The 15,848-nt window shown below is 52.9% G+C and overlaps 5 protein-coding genes across 5 annotated transcripts; 2 read left to right on the top strand and 3 right to left on the bottom strand.

The window, feature by feature from the left end:
* Positions 1 to 141: 141 nt before the first annotated feature.
* On the bottom strand, positions 142 to 1,390 carry MYCGRDRAFT_111335 (uncharacterized protein; the record flags this gene model as incomplete). The annotated part of the gene is made up of 2 exons (XM_003848399.1): positions 142 to 1,021; positions 1,076 to 1,390. The coding sequence occupies 2 exons, from the start codon at positions 1,144 to 1,146 to the stop codon at positions 142 to 144; spliced, it is 951 nt and encodes a 316-aa protein (XP_003848447.1).
* A 1,274-nt stretch (positions 1,391 to 2,664) lies between these two features.
* On the top strand, positions 2,665 to 3,951 carry MYCGRDRAFT_96788 (uncharacterized protein; the record flags this gene model as incomplete). Its single annotated transcript, XM_003848489.1, has 1 exon — positions 2,665 to 3,951. The coding sequence occupies one exon, from the start codon at positions 2,665 to 2,667 to the stop codon at positions 3,949 to 3,951; it is 1,287 nt and encodes a 428-aa protein (XP_003848537.1).
* A 1,589-nt stretch (positions 3,952 to 5,540) lies between these two features.
* MYCGRDRAFT_106211 (uncharacterized protein) lies at positions 5,541 to 5,984 on the bottom strand (the record flags this gene model as incomplete). The annotated part of the gene is made up of 1 exon (XM_003848398.1): positions 5,541 to 5,984. A coding segment is annotated over one exon (345 nt), but the record flags the coding sequence as incomplete, so codon positions are not given.
* A 186-nt stretch (positions 5,985 to 6,170) lies between these two features.
* MYCGRDRAFT_77064 (uncharacterized protein) lies at positions 6,171 to 7,489 on the top strand (the record flags this gene model as incomplete). Its single annotated transcript, XM_003848490.1, has 2 exons — positions 6,171 to 6,290; positions 6,347 to 7,489. 2 exons carry the CDS (start codon positions 6,174 to 6,176, stop codon positions 7,487 to 7,489), a joined length of 1,260 nt encoding a protein of 419 aa, XP_003848538.1.
* Positions 7,490 to 9,851: 2,362 nt separating this feature from the next.
* Positions 9,852 to 10,606, bottom strand: MYCGRDRAFT_106207 (uncharacterized protein; the record flags this gene model as incomplete). Its single annotated transcript, XM_003848397.1, has 2 exons — positions 9,852 to 10,188; positions 10,421 to 10,606. Coding segments are annotated over 2 exons (510 nt in total), but the record flags the coding sequence as incomplete, so codon positions are not given.
* Positions 10,607 to 15,848: the final 5,242 nt, after the last annotated feature.

Raw genomic sequence — 15,848 nt, 5'->3', positions numbered from 1 at the left:
GCATCGCATCGCGGTCAACCCTCAAAGAATTCATGAGGAGTGAGTCGAATCACTGAACTTTCTTTCGTTGGCCTCATTCCTCCCATAAACTCATTCGACCTTTCCTCATGACAAGCGTTCCTCGCCCACCCCCAGACAGCTCTACTTCTCAAACCCAAACTTCCCCAGCTGCGGTTCCTGCCCAGCACCTCCCCTCTTCGGCGAAGTCTCATTATGACTCGTCATCCGATCCTGACTAGTCGTGTTCATATTCTCCCTCACGATCCGCTCCGCCTGCTGCGCCGCATGACCCTGCGGAGGAGGAGCTCCCATTGCACCGAAACCACCCCCACCAGCACCAAAACTCCCCGCTCCCAGACTCGACGTATCTCCGTCATCGCCCATCCGCACATCTCCCTGCCCACCTCCTCTCGGCGTCGTCGCCGTAGCTTTACCACTCGGACTTCCGATCGCGGATGAAAGTCCCATCATACTTCCCCTCGCCGGCGTCCTCGCTCCCTCTCCAAACGCTACCAATCCTCCAGTTTCGCCGTCTTCACTCATGTAATCTCCGCCGCCGATGCTGGATGTGTCCCGCTCCATGTCCAAATCTTGCGACTCGCTCATCTTGTCAAAATTCGAGGTGTCGCCCGCTTCGCTGCCCGCCCACGTTGTGCGTGCGCCGACGCTGCCTGTCGCAGACGCACTTCCCACTGTGCTCCTCTCCCTCGCCAACACGGGGTTGCCGGAGGCGTCGAAGTAGGACTGCACATGCGGCGGCTGATTCGCAGGCGAGTTGAAGGACCCGGGCTGTCCGCCGGGATTGAGGGATGTGGGAGTTTGAGGGTTGCGAGCGGTGGTCACGCGCTCGAGGCCGGCGAGGCGGGAGATGCGATCGGCGCGCTCGGCGTCGAGTTGCGAGGAGAGGCCGGAGGCTTGGTGGTGGTGGTGCGGGCCCAGGCCGCGGTGGCCGTCTTTGATTGCGACGGTGGAGAGTTCGGACATGGAGGTTGTGGTGGAGTTGGGGGTGCCGGAGCGGGAGCTGACATTTGATTAGAAACAATATGTGGTGTCTGGAGGTGGAAATGGTACTCACGGGACTTCGGAGGGGGTGACAGGGTCGGAGGGGTGGGGTGGGAGGTTGATCAGGGTTGGGTTATTGCTCATCTTTGCGGTGGAGGGAGTGCTTGTGTAGGAAGTAGAATCGGTACGGCGAGAAGGTCGTATCTCTATGTCGATGCGATGCGACACCTGTAGGGGTGGTATCTGCGCCGGCGCAGGAGAAGACGTGTGTCGCAGGAAGGATGCGGTTGGGAGCGGGACTGGTATGAGCGTGCGGTCAAGGCAGTGCAGTCGTGTTCGTGCGCAAGGTGGTAGGATTTCGGATATCTTGAGAGGTCGACGTTCGTAGGTTGGATAGGTAGTTTGGTAGGTGGTTGTAGAAATTGATGTAGGAGAAAGGAACAAAGAAAGAGGAAGGTACGTCAAACACGCAGCTTCCCAAAACAGAAGTCGCTCCCCTGCATGGCACCAGAGTTTGCGACATCTCGTGAATAACGCATCATTTGAACCAATTAAAGGAGGCTACAAGCTGCATTGGTATGGCGAAGCATCGATCTTGCCTTGCGCCTCATCAGCTTCTTGTTCTTGTTGCGTTCACGCTGTATGCAGGATCAACATCGTGAACAAAGACGTCGAATGCCCTCCCCGCCACACCCCACTTGACGCCATCTCCGCGCCAAGGGTCCACCATGGTCGTCCTAAGTTTCACTAGACGAAGTGGGATGTTGCATCTTTCATCATCACATCAGCGAGAAAGACTGATGAAGGAGAAGAGGACGAAAACTGCACGAGACGGCGCCTTGACCCAGCCTTGATGGAGCTCTAGTCGCAGCCCCAATTCAGCCCCGACAGCATTGAACACTGGGACCCATGCCACTGCTTCACGGTGGTTGAGACCATTGCCTGCAAGGTCGCATCCAAGACGAATCAGAGCACGTCTACGTCAAAGCTGCCACGTTGATGAAGCTATGCGATACGCGGCGATCGGGCACGAGATCGGATTCGCCTGGGTTTGACGACGAGAGCGTAAGACATATGCACCTCCCAAAAAGAGTTCCAGGCTGAGGCGTAATGTAAGATGGGAAAGATGCGAGTAAGGCGGATGAAGCGCGGCGGCGGCAAGGGGTGAATGCGAGGTGTCGGCGTGAGGAAGAAGAGACCGACAACGGCAGAGGAGCTGAGATCTTGGCGAAGTACTGGAAAGAGGTCGACGCCGCTCGCCGAGTAGATTCAGACGGCCGTCGCGCGGGGAAGTGTAGAGTGTGCAAGGCTTGTGCTTCAACGATCAGCGCCACCACGAGTAGAGTTGCTTGCTGCTGATGGCGCGCATTGAACGGGGAGAGGATTGTGTTCATGCCTCGCGGAGGCAGGCGACCGTCTACCGGACAGCATCGACGAGAGAAACTTTTGAAGAGGTGAGTGACATGGCAAAGATCTCTTTAGATGTGGAGAAGTGGTGAGATGTTTCGTTTGTGATCGGTCAGATTTGCCACTTCACCAAGTCTGCGTTTGCAAACGCTCGTCCTCATCACACACTTTTCTTCACGCAACCTTTCAAATTGCAGCACGAACTTCTCCTTCCCACAACATCCTCCCAAATCACAACCAAACAGCCACATGAAAATGTCCGCCTCCACACCCCAACTCCCGCAACCTTCAAAGTTCCACCTCTACTTCGAACCCGATCCATATTTCATCCCACTGGAGGAATACCACAAGACATACTGGACCGTCCAATGCGCCATCCGTGGCATCGAGCCTTCCGAAAACGCAGCGCCCATGCGCCCTTGGGTCGTCAACTTTCTTGGCGGTGAAATCCGACAGCACATTTCCAACATCTACTACATCCTCCAGGACGCCCACTCGGCAGGTCTGGAATATGATCTCCGCCCGAAATCATTGACCGCAAAGCTCGAGGAAGTTTCAGCGGCGCCGTGCCGAAGTCCAGATATCCTGCGCGTGAGGGCATCGAAGCGATTGGAGTTGAATCGTAGCTGTCAGAAGATGGGACTTCACCATCAATCGGTTGCAATTCCTGAGAGGTTTGGGAAGATCTGGCGATATGTGGTCGTCGGCAAGGTTCACGACGTGGTGAAGGAATGGGTGAGGATGTTGGAGATTCCTGCTCAAGTCGAGGCGAAGGAGGAGAAGATGGAAGCTGTGAAGAAGGCGCGCCGGGACCGGATGGAAGAATGGGATGAGGTGAGACGGCAAGGTCGTGAGAGGGTCCGATCATCGATTGAGGAAGCCGAGCCGGTCTGGACGGAGGCGGACATGGGCGCAGGCAGAGAACAGCCCACGGCGAACGAATCTTGCCTCGATCCTGAAGCGCATAGCCACCAGCTCGATGCAGACGACGAGCTGGAGGTCCAGAGACCAGTTGCCGCCGCAGACTGGATGCAACAGTCGGCTGAAGTCAGAGCTGCACTCGATCTCGATCGTTTTCTTCGCGGCTGCGCAACGACCGCAGAGATGCTTGCAGTCAATAGCACACTTCGCGACCAGATTCGCGATAAATGCCGCACGGGCGGTCTTCACCCCTTCTGTATGAATATTACAGCATCGGCCGCCGAGCACGCATCTTACGAGGGCTTAGGATTGCAAGTGATGATTATCGGGTCATGCACGCCACAAATCTTGCGCCTCCAGGACATGATCGAGAACCGCGAGCTGCCAGGGAGTATGAAAGCAGTATTTGCAGAGGCGCGAGTCCAGAAAGAAGCGGACGAACACAAGCAACAGGTTCAAGAGCAGGTGAACGCTGCGGACGAGCGGCGGTCGCAGGAAGACGCCGCAGCGAGGAAGCGTCTGGTGGAGATCAAGGAGGAACGTCGGCGTCTGAAAGACGAGGCCTCGGGTTTGAAGGCGGCGCTGCGGTCGAGGGGATGTCGAACATCGATATCACCGTGAAAGGGCATTGCACAAGTTCACGTGCACTTCAGGAACTGTCGGAGCGCGAGGTATGACACTGTGTTGGCAATCAAGCCAGGACTACTGAAAGAAGAACATGGCGAATCGTGGTCGAGACTCCTGGCTTCAGCATGCTTCGGTTTCATCCAGCGAACGGAGAGCGAGATTACATAGCAACCTTTTCCTGACGGACAATCGACAGCCGTACCGATGACATCCATGCAATCGCCCCTCCCAGACCGCACCGCGTGGCCCCAAGTTTCGAGCCCGTGTGATCGCTGGGTATACAAGCTGGCTCCTGCACACAGGGGAATGGTGCTGGCTGCGGACGAGTCTATAAATGGGATCGATCCTCGCGAGCTTAAATCGGCCCCCAAATATAACCATCGTCTTTCAAGGACCTGCCATTGATTTTCGCGTTGGGGGTGGGAATCTTCCCTCCTTGCGAGCGTATGGCGGTGGTGAAGTGAATGATGAAATGTATGGTACATCCTTGTCTGCACGCGTTCGTTGTAATTTGTATCAGCACCGGAAGTGCCTTTACATGGATAATCTTGGCCCCAACCACGAAAGTGTACGGCTGCGCTTGCCCGCTTGGCTCTGAGGACCATGATCGAGAATGTCCTCTTTGGGGGGATACTTAAAGGTGCTGTTGGTACCTTTGGTTCATCGCACTCCATACTTCGACTCGAATACCTCAACTCCAATATCTTTCACGACCACCTCAAACTCGGCCATCCACCCAATTCAAGACATCAAACAATGAAGCCCATTCCCTTCCTCCTCGTCCTGGCCGCAACAACAACCAGAGTCCTCGGATTGGGCATGTACTCGCACGTGTCCTGCCAACTCCCCGACGACGCCGCCAAAGCCCTTTGCATCGACAACGACGGCGGATATGTAAGACTACTCACGCTCCAATCGTGCTCGCTCAGAATCCGGCGCTGAGACTGACTGTTCCTCGAATTCTAGGAAGCTCCGATTAGCTGCTGCTTGTACGCCGAGTGGTACGAGGACTACTTGGCAGCTTGTCAGGCGGCTGGCGGGGTTTTTGGCGACTTGGAACAGGGCTGTTGGGTTGGAGGGGCACAGATGCCGAAACATAGGAAGCCGCCGAGGAGAGGACATGGAGGACATGGGCACCAACCCGCTGAGTGAGGAAGGAGGGACCTGGAAAGGCGGTTCGAGGAGCGAGGACGGGCCATTGTCGAGAGTGGCGTGGAGTGGCGTGTGAAGATGGGATATACGGCGGGTGCAACACGGTTCCATCCGGAATATACGGTCCCGGGCATGAAGCCACTTCGCATTCAATAGCCCGTGCAGAGCAGATTGAACCCACTCATCAACTCGCCCAACATCGCTCCATCAAACGCCTTGCCGTCCTTCGCCTTCACCACATCCCGATACGCCACCTCCAGCTCGTCCATCGTACCTCTGATTCCATCGACCACTTCATCAATCCCATACTTCCCTTCCAGACTCTCCAACTCCATCGTCCCTAACTTCAGATCCAGAACAACTGTGACCCATCTCCGACTCACCATATGCCCAAACGGTACTCTCGTCCACCCACACATCGCCAACCGCCGCAGATGAGCTATATTCTCATCGCCGATTGCTGAGAGCCAGTGTTTTGCTGTTTCCAGGTCTTCGTCGTTGTCGAGTTGTGCGAGAAAGGTGTTGTTGGCATAAAAGGCGGGGAGAGCCTCGGAACGGAGTTGTTTACTGACGGCGCAGATGGCTGGTGCCCGGGCGGAAACTTCGTTGGTGTGGCAGTTGAAGTTGGGGAGCATGGTTATTGTGTTTTTCGGTTTGAGGATTAGAAAGTCGAGGATGATATCGCGCAGCTCACGAGGGAGAGTGAGGAGGGATGCTGGTGGTGTTCGAGGTTGGAGTGCTGCGCAAGGCTGAGCTGATGTTGCGATGGGTTCCATGATGTCGAGCGGTGAAGACAGAATTGAAGTGAGAGAGCTCTCTTGTTGCCAGCAATAGGCGCTCTACTCTTGTATGAGCTCCGAAGAATCGTTACACTCCCCAAGCCGAATTCACGTTGATGTTTGTTGGAATGCCAATGCAGGAGCTTCGAGGTGAAGTCGCCTACGGTGACGATGCTTATCGTTATCGGCCGGCGGAATCTCGGCAAACAATTTTGTGGCTTCATGATCGAATTCACTTCGAGAAACTTTGCCATTGACACAGATACATATCCTCTACCAGTCGCCATGGACAACTACGACTCGGACTCGTCAGCGGGAGACGATATCGAGACCAATGTGTTGCTAGGATATGCTTCGAAGGAACCCACGAGCGACGACTTCAGCCAGCTTGGAGGACATCCAGTACGCATTCAATGCTTCGCGTGCCGGACAACAGCATGAGCTGACTGTGGGTGTAGACATGGCTCGACGGCAAGACTGCACCATCCGGCGAGTTGGCAAAGTGTAAAGTCTGCAATGGTCTCATGAACCTCCTCCTACAAATCAATGGCGATCTCCCCGATCGGTATCCTGGACATGAGAGGAGACTGTACATCTGGGCGTGTCGGCGGAAACCATGCAGGCGGAAGGAGGGAAGTGTGAGAGGGTTTAGGGCAACGAGACAGACTGGGATCGAGGCCTCGGTGTCAAAAGTAGCGCCAAAAGAGACGGTCGAGCAGGCTGCTTCCACACCCAAACCACAAGTCGACCTTGGAGAGAGCTTATTCGGAGTCAAGCGAAGCGGAGGAGGAAACGCAAACCCTTTCTCTACTTCAACAAACGGCAACGGTGCATCAAATCCGTTCGCAGGCACATCAACACTCACCGCGAAACCATCCCAAAAGCCCGCCGAAGCAGACACCACGCTCCCGGAAACCTTCGCCCAGAAAGCCCGAATCTCCTCCCCCGAACCTACCACACCATCAGCATCTTCAACGAAATCCTCCATACCCTGGCCCGACCACTCCACCTTCCCAGACCCCTATCCCTCCTACCACCTTGACGCCGACAAAGAATGGATAGACCCAACCCCAACTACGACGGTCCCTCCTCAAACCCGCCTCGACGTGGACTCCGAGGGTGGTAGCAGCAGCAGCAGCAGCACGGACGTCAAAGAAGCTTTCGAAAGCAGCATGGACAAGACATTTCAGAAGTTCGCCGATCGACTGGCACAAAATCCGGAACAAGTTCTACGGTACGAATTTGCGGGTCAGCCGTTGTTGTATTCTGATACGGATGCTGTTGGGAAGTTGTTGGCGCCGGAGCAGGGTGATGCGAACGTCAAGGTCAAAGTACAGGGGAATGGCAATAAGAGCTTTATGCCAAAGTGTGCAAACTGTGGGGCGGGGAGGGTGTTTGAGCTGCAGCTTACGCCGCACGTTATTGAAGAATTGGAGGCGGATGAGATGTCCATTGATGGCATGGACTGGGGCACGATCATCCTTGGCGTTTGTAGTAAGGACTGCGGTGAGAAGGGCAAAGGCGAGGGAGAAGTGGGATATGTGGAGGAATGGATTGGCGTGCAGTGGGAGGAATTGGCCAAGCAGCAACGGCCGGCATGAGACTTCCCGATGCACGAGGGCTCACAAGAGAGTCTCTTCAGTGTCGACAGAGCACCCGATCTTGTCAGACTGATCGAAAGGCTGTCACTGAATCCCGATTCGAGGACAGGTCGATGCTCGGGAGACAATGCGGAGCTGATGATCATGAGCCATTGCATGAATCGGCATAGGACGAAGAATGGAGACCGTGGAGGTGGGCAGTGAGAGTGGCGGTCAATGGAAATGGCGACGGTGGCGATTGGGAGTGAGACAGACACAGGACCGTACCACTGCAGACTAACGAAATGTCTCAAGCCGCCTTGGTCGACGTTCCAACAATTCTTTGTAGACGCAGAGGGGCTTTGCCATCTGCTGTCGGACTGCGGCGGAACAGGCTTGTAGTGCTGTTTTAGCATACAGGGACACAGCCATCGCTTGCTTCCTTGACAGAAACATCACTGTCAATTCGTGTCACACCATCAGTCCATCACCGACCTACCCTTGGCTGCTGCGCCGCAAGAGCCCGGAGTTTCGGATTCAGGATTCAAGGGCTGCAATTCACCCAAGGACCCAATCAACAGCGTACTTCTCGATAAGGTGACGACCGAAATTCGCACGGAGAGATGACGTTTTCGCCCAATAACGCTGGCGTGCGTGATGTAGAACGGGACAGGTGACATTATGATGTACAGCGGAGCTCATCACGGCAGTATGCTTCAACTCTCTCGAAACGCCGTTTGTCGGTGATCAAACAGTTGACAGGGTCGAAAACAAACCGACTCCGCTCCTCCTGCTCCCATCCTTTCGCTCCTCCCGCCCGAACCCCCCCTCCTTCAGTCGAAAGCGATGCATTCCGTATCCCCAACACTCCAAGCCGGATGAGAAAGCCTTAGCCACACTGGTTTTGTGGGATACCCAAGCACTGCACGGAACGTTAGTATGGCGTGTTGTGGACGCAAAGGTAGGCAGCTGCATACCGAACAGCAATCGAGGCTCGCGTGGATGCAGACTTGTGCGCAGTATTCCTCGATGTCATACGGCGCCGCGGACGCGCAGAGAGCGAGGAGGAGGGTTGAGGCGAGGTAGATGACGGACTTCATCTTTGATGTTTCGTGTGGACGGATGTTGTGGCTGCCTTAAGTGACCCTGATGTATTGTAGAATTCTTGGCTGGATGTGTGATGATTAGAATCTGGCAGACGCGCGAGGCTCTTATAGACGAGCGGTGGTTTCTATTTCTGCGGCGTGGGGAGGCGGTGCAAGAGGGTTAGAGGACTTGTTTGGGTACCTTGAGGGCCTTGTTTTAAGATACAGGGATACCTTTGGAAAGTTATTGCTCTGAAGCCTCTGTTCCTTGACTGCTGCGCCGCCCGGATGAGGACGGAGCCGGTGGTCGTGGACAATCTGAAGACGCAAGCTGCCTGTTCCTGGGAAAATTGGCCCGCACGCAAGCGAATGTCGTCGCCGATCCGTGTCTTGTGATGCGCGACACATTGCGTGTTAGGCCATCACCACCCATCCTTGCCTACGGCGCTGCTGCGGAAATGTTCCTCTCAACCCTGGTCAAGCTGCACTGCCCGAACTGCGCCTCAGTGACTTGGAGTGTGCACTTTGAGCCGGAGAGCGGAGGTTGGAAGATAAAAGTTTCCTGGAATTCTTCCGAGGACCCAGTCGTCGGCATGCTTCCCAGGAATCGACGAAGGAGGCGGTGTCCTCTACCAATGCTGACTGCGCGCGATGGGGACGAGACAGATGGTATTACAGCGATAGAAAGACTTGTTGCGCAGTAGCATGCTTTGTCCTCGCGCGCCACCGCCTTAGATTTTCACTTTCAACTCTGCTCCTTTCAGCATCATCTTGACATTGGCAGGAAGAACTGCAAAGCAGAAGGTCGACGGCGAGGGAGAAGCGGGGTATGTGCTGTGAGAGGACTTGGCCAAGCAGCAGCGGCCGGCATGATTTGTGTTGATAAGGCACTGAGTGGCTCATAAGAGCCCAAGGTTCAAAGCCCGAGCTTCTGCGGCTCCATCTTCTGAAGAGCGTAAAGTAGTATCTTTTCACCGCCCTGAACGCCGCGCTGAATGCATCACATCCATCTCGCATCTCCATCAATACCATGTGGAGCGAGTATCTCATCATCATCACCCGTCATGTATCCACGTCTACGCAGGCTGCTCATACGCCCTCTTGATCAACCTCGAAAACTGATCAAACTTGACCTTCTCCCCTTGCACCACACTCCTCGCCTCGTTGTCCTTATTCGACGGCATGATCACCATCTCCCCTTCAATCGTCCATCCACAGATGTCCCGACAGAAAGTCTCAAACTTCGCTCCCTCCACGTTCAACCACGACTCCAAATGTTTCCGTCCCACCTGCTGCATGCACTGTGACACCACCATCGCAATTCTCAACCTCATGATGTCCTCGAAACCGTGCACATCGGCCGTCAAATCGGCGTAGAGATCGGAAGAGTCGAGCGTCGACCAGAAGTCGGTGTATTGTGCGTTGTTGAGCTGGTTGTGGAGTACGTCGAGATATTGCACTGCTTCCGCGAGAGTACCGGATGAGGCGCCGCCGGTGGCTTTGGAGTCTTGCAGGACGTAGGGTGGAAGAAGAGAGAGGCAGAGGCTGAAGTCGGGTGAAGGGAAGACGGTAAGAGACTTGACGAGGATGTTTGTGGTGGTTTCGTCGCGTGTGAGGTGCGGGTTGAATTGGTATCTGTGTTGCGGATGAGGTTGTCAGCGAAGTGGTCTCCTGGGTTGTTGTCTTGAAGATGCTGTGCATTGAGCGCGAGAAAGGGCTTCGGATCAGATAGAGCTAATACATTGTTTCGCTTCATTCAGGCGGTTCAGAGCCCTCAGCTAATAGGAAACGTTTTTTGGTTGGATCATCATGGAAGAGCCTGTTTTTCTCGCGCACACGGTCGTCGGGGAGCCGCGACAGAACTCACAATTTCAGCAGCGCCAAGTTTGCGTAGCAATCGTATGTCTGACTTTCGCACTGGCTCAAGACATAGTCCTGGAAAATTGTGGTCGTCTCCGGGTTGTATCGGTCGAGTCCGTTCAGAATCTGGTCAATATTCTCCGGTCGGCCGGGTGTGTAGTCGAATGCAAGTGTCGCCATGTTTGTGGTGTGTGCGGTGTTGGTGAAGAGACAAGGTGAGGTGGTGTATAGAATGCGCTTCGGGATGTCGTCGAAATTGAAGAATTGGGAGTGGATTTCGAGAAGGCAGGTGCAACAGAACGCTAGTCCGAGACAGGAATAGCGTTCTATCAAACAGCGTACAACTCCAGCTCGAGATGTCCGCCTATCCACATCGACCATGAGCTCCATCGATGCCTTTTGAGGTTCTCCAAAGCGCCGTCGAGCTTGGATATCGCGCGAGTGCGAGAATGCAAGCAAGGCAGCTCAGAATTGCATGAGCTTCACGTTCTACATGCGATGCCGCACGATATCAGCAAGTGCACGCATGGCATTGACGGAGATAGCATTTCGAATGCTGTGAGACTCTATGGTAGGATGTGACCTGATGCGTTGCGCATACATTCTGCTCCGGAACCCTGAATCATTTCAGCTCAATCGCAATCCACTCCCTGGAACTCGTTCTCCGACCGCGCGTAGTCCCTCGACCGCACCACTCTGTTTTCCTCCCCCTCCTCTCTCTCAAACCCACAAGCGCCCTCCATGAATCCCACCAGATCTCTCACCTCCTCTCCAGCTTCTCTGTTCAGCACTTCACAAATTGCCCAACAATCCCTCCTCGCTCGTCCCCAACACCACCAAACCTCCTCTCCCACCCCACAGATCAACGCAAACCAGTACCCCAGAATCAACAAGGCGCGGTGATCGTTCCGCTCCACGAGCTGTATGAAAGGTGCATACATCCTCGACACGAAGTGCAGGTATTTTGACAAGCTGCGGCGGCCGGTTGGGAGGGGCAAGAGGCGGTAGAGGGCGTGCACGGGATCGTGGTAGGGATTTTGGTGGCAGCCGGGCTGACCCATGGGATCTGTCACGTTGCAGAGGGTGAAGAAAGAGTCTGGTAGGGTTCGGGTGGAGGAGTTGGGACTTGGGCGTGGAGAGGGCTTGGGTGGCGAGAAGTGGAGTAACATGCGGTTCTCGCAGTGGTGAGGACGGAACTTTCCGAGCAGAGCGGAGGTTCCTTGCTGGACTGATAGCCAGGATAGTCGGGTGGGTGAGGCAGAGTAGATCCACGAAGACTCTGGACGGAGAGAGGAGGAGTCAGGTAGCGAGAAGTATTGGATTGTGATGAGGAAGGAGGTGATGATCAGGGCATCGGAGGCAGAGCGGAGCAGCGGCAATGAGATAGCTTCTTGGAAGTTGTGAAGGGCGGAGGTGAGGTGGTGAAGATGTTGAGTGGCATGGTGTGCGTTGCGCGTTGTGGAGCGGGAAAGGTGGAGGGCGGCCGTTGAAAGGAGAGTGTTACGAAGGTAGGTGTACTATTGAAAGATCGATGCTTAGCTTCATACAGGTGCGGGATATCAGTTGATCTCCAACTCGCCTTCTGTGCCAATCTCAGCACATTGGTGTGGTAATGTGCACTTTCTGGGCCTATGAGCAGTCCCTCGCTCGTCATGTCATCGTAGTGCCGCAACAGCTCCTGGTCCCCCGGGATCCAGTCTAGACTCCTTGGCGACACGACGGCAGCCATGCTGTTCAACTCCTTCGTGATGCTCGAAGTTGACATCGCACTGTCCACAGAAGTCCTTCTCGCCACCGTCCGCTCCACAACCTCAACTTCCTCATCCTCCTCCGGACTCCCAGTAGAACTTGAATCTCTCCCACTGTCCTTTCTACTCTCAACCCTGTCTCTCTTCCTGCCAGTCTTGGTGGTGTTCTCATACACGCACTGTCCACCCTCTCCACACCTCCTCAACCTCAAACACCGTCCGCACACCGGTGCTCCCTCGTCGCACTTCACACGCTTGGCCTTGCATGCTGCACAGCCCGCCCGGGACTTCCGATGCGACCGACGGACAGGGTGAAGCTTTGTGTTCGGTGACGTAGGCAGGGTAGGGTGTGTCACTGGCGAGAGCAGGGAGAATACCTGGAATTGAGGATTCGAATGGGATGACATTGGGACGTGCTTGGATGGGAATGATGTGGAACTTGATAAGCCACGTTAGCAGGCGGCCTTCTGAGTCATACTGCCAGAAAACCGGCACAAGATCTGTAATTGTAACGAATACATTGTTGTCGTTGTGTGCTTTGCATGAAGGGTTGATAAAGTGTACGAGTCCAGACGGATGTTGTCGGACTGAGCCCTAACTCATATTCCGAGAGTGGTTAGACCGAGCGTTAGATCGAAAGCTTGGCGGAATATTTAAATAGTCTCAGGCGCTCAGACCACCTCGCTTAACGGGCCTATTAGCTGCAAGCAGCTGGCCCTACTATAGGTAGTCTAAGGGTCTAGACGCGCTTTTTTCGTAATAGAGCGTAGCATTAGTATATAAATACTACTAACATATAGTGTAGCATTAATAACGGCTAGTAGCGACGATAGCGACACTAGGTATAATATTTAAATTTCGGACACTATAACTTTATATAACTAGACCTACTAAACAACCTCCTACTATCTATTTGTCTATACCTCCTTAGTAGCGACCTCTAATAGAGCTCGCGTACCTCGTATCTTAACGACGCGTTTATATAGTAGGACGCGAGCTCTATTAGAGGTCGCAGTTAGCGACTAATGCTAACAAAACTATATCTACTAGAACTGTACGCGCTCCCTCTACAAAGTTATAGTCCCCGATTCTCTAATAGCTCCCCCAAAGGCCCGCCGTAGACAACTAAAAGTTACTAATCCCCGATCTTACGCTAGCGATATCTCGAGTAGCTTTAGTACTAGTAGCACCGGATAAGATAAGAACAGTATAGGGACGTCGGTCGTCGAGGAAAATCGATCGTAAGAGTAGTCTCCTAGTATAGATATCGAGCGTATAGCTACCCTACTCGACTAGTTCGATAGGTACCCGGGTAACGACGACGGTAGTAATAGCGGGCTTTCGGACGTACCTAGTAACTTCGACGATATAAGAGGGCTTTAGGGTAGTCTATAAGTATCCGTTAAGGCGTCCGAGGAAGATTTGTCTATATAGAAGGTCCTAGGTAGAGGGGATATAAGGATCTATTTCGCTAGGCGACGCGAATAGGTAGCTAAGATAACCGCCGCTCTATTACGTACGCTAGTAGAGGTTAACAACGTAGGTATAGAGAAGGTCGTACTTTAGGCGCTATATAATATATAGCGGTAAAATACTAACCCGGAAGCCGTACGTTCTACCTAGCTCGGTCTAGTAGGCGCTAACGGCAAGCTAACCCTCGAGATACCTAAAGATATAGTTAGTAGTCTGTTTGTACTATCGCGCTAGCGGGCGTTTCTTTAGGTACGCAATATAATTAACTAGGCGATCGACGAGCCTATCCCTGTCGATAGCGGGCTATCTATAACTACCGCTTAGTAGATATATTTAGTTTAGTAGGCGGTGCGACTCCTCCTTCCCTACTACGCTCGCCCGCTATAGGTCCGGGTACTCTACTAGCTACTATTTAACAACCGAGATCTTATCTAGATCGCTACTACATCCGTAGGTAAGAGCCTCGTCTTCTAGGTATAGCCTATTATCCGTAATAAGATGTCGATCCTAATCTTGCCCTTAAACTAGATTAGTAGGGAATAGTTTAAAAGGATCGAAGGTATAGGAGGTAAGCTAGTTGCACTAATACATAATACGAAGGCTAGTACTACGGCGGACGACTAGAAACTCCTATATTCTAATAGGTGCACCTACTTAATGTTGTCTCTAAAGATAGCTATATAGTCCTAGTTCCGGAAGCTTATAATAAGGACCGACGTACGGAAAAGGCTAGGAATACTCGTCTACGATAAGTTTTATCTCGTCTACTAGTAGGGCATTAAGGGAGGAGGATTCCGGAAATAGTATACCTAGCTAAAGAACCTCCGGACTATACTTTACGAGCGGGTAAAGTTTTACGGCTACTCTACGACGCTTAATACGTCTACTCTACTTAAATGTTAGGAGGCGGCCGGGTTCGACCTAGACACTTAGCTTATTTGCGATCCGATCGATCGGCCGGAGATATCGATACGGTATTATACTATTCCGGACGGGATGCTAACGAACTAGCGGGCGCTTCGGTATCTACTCGTAGACCTAGTCGGCCTGGACGGCGTTACTAGACCTTAGAGCGTAGAGAAGACAGTCGTCTTTATTAATAGCCGTACCGGCATCTATACCGCTACTACTAGTCTCTAGGCCTATATCTAAGTAAGGTATCCTAGTTAGCTAAGTTCGGACGAAGTATACTAGCTCGTAAGGACTTACTACGGTAGGACTATAAGGAGGACTTAGGTAAATATTATCTAAGAGTTCTAGAAGCCCGACTCCCGCATTCGTATCCTTCTAGCTACTAAGGCGCTTAGCCTAGGGGTTAACTTACCTAATATTAAACGTATTATATAGTACCGACTAGCTATAAACGGCACTATGCGTACTATTATCTAGCGTGCTAGCCGCGTAGTCCGAGATAGTCGAAAATAGGGAGCTAGTTTGTTTACGTTCCTATATAATCCGTAGATGCTCGGTAATCAGGTTATATAAAGGCTGCCGGACTCTTAGGTCCCTACGAGATAGTAGAGCTAAGTAGACGACGATACCGCAACGCCTACGAGCTCTAACGCTAATATAGATTGCCTATTAGACGCTAGTTTAGATGTCGATAAGCCTCTTTAGGTTAGCTAGTCGAAGAAAAAGAAGGGTAAACTAACGAATTAGTAGAAGCGCGACAAGATAGATAGATATGTCTAGAAGTTTGTTAACGCTTGTCCGCCGAGCAGTACGTCCTTTCTACCGTCTTGTCGCTACGTTATAGTACTTAAGTTGTTTTCCGAGGTACCTAGGCCGGTAGTAGGACGTATCTATTATAATATCTACTCGCCGGCGTCCGCTCTACCTTCGGATTATATACTCGAATAGGCGACTAATCTAGGTACTCGTACGGCGGTAAGTATTACCCGGCTATACCTTAAGTCGATCCGCGATAGTCTAATTAAATAGGAGTCTAGAGCCGCTTGGTTATACTATAGTAACGCCGTCTTTCCGGGAGTTCCTAGGTCTCTACTACCTTCGTATATAGTTAACTACCTCGCTAAAGCGTACGGTATAGAGGACGCGCTACCTAATTTTAGCTATAGCCGGATCTAGGGACTCTATATAGGTGTCGACTTCGTAGTCTCTTCTAAGTTGTACGACATACTAGTACCGTAGTTGTCGACCCTACGTAAGGTCGCGGAGTCTATTAAAGCCTAGCGGCTATAGGAGCTTATAACT

Source organism: Zymoseptoria tritici, chromosome 11 (assembly GCF_000219625.1).
Source record: "Zymoseptoria tritici IPO323 chromosome 11, whole genome shotgun sequence".
Classification (NCBI taxonomy): domain Eukaryota; kingdom Fungi; phylum Ascomycota; class Dothideomycetes; order Mycosphaerellales; family Mycosphaerellaceae; genus Zymoseptoria; species Zymoseptoria tritici.
The sequence above is the reverse complement of the archived record's forward strand: the minus strand, read 5'-3'. Positions and strand labels throughout refer to the sequence as shown.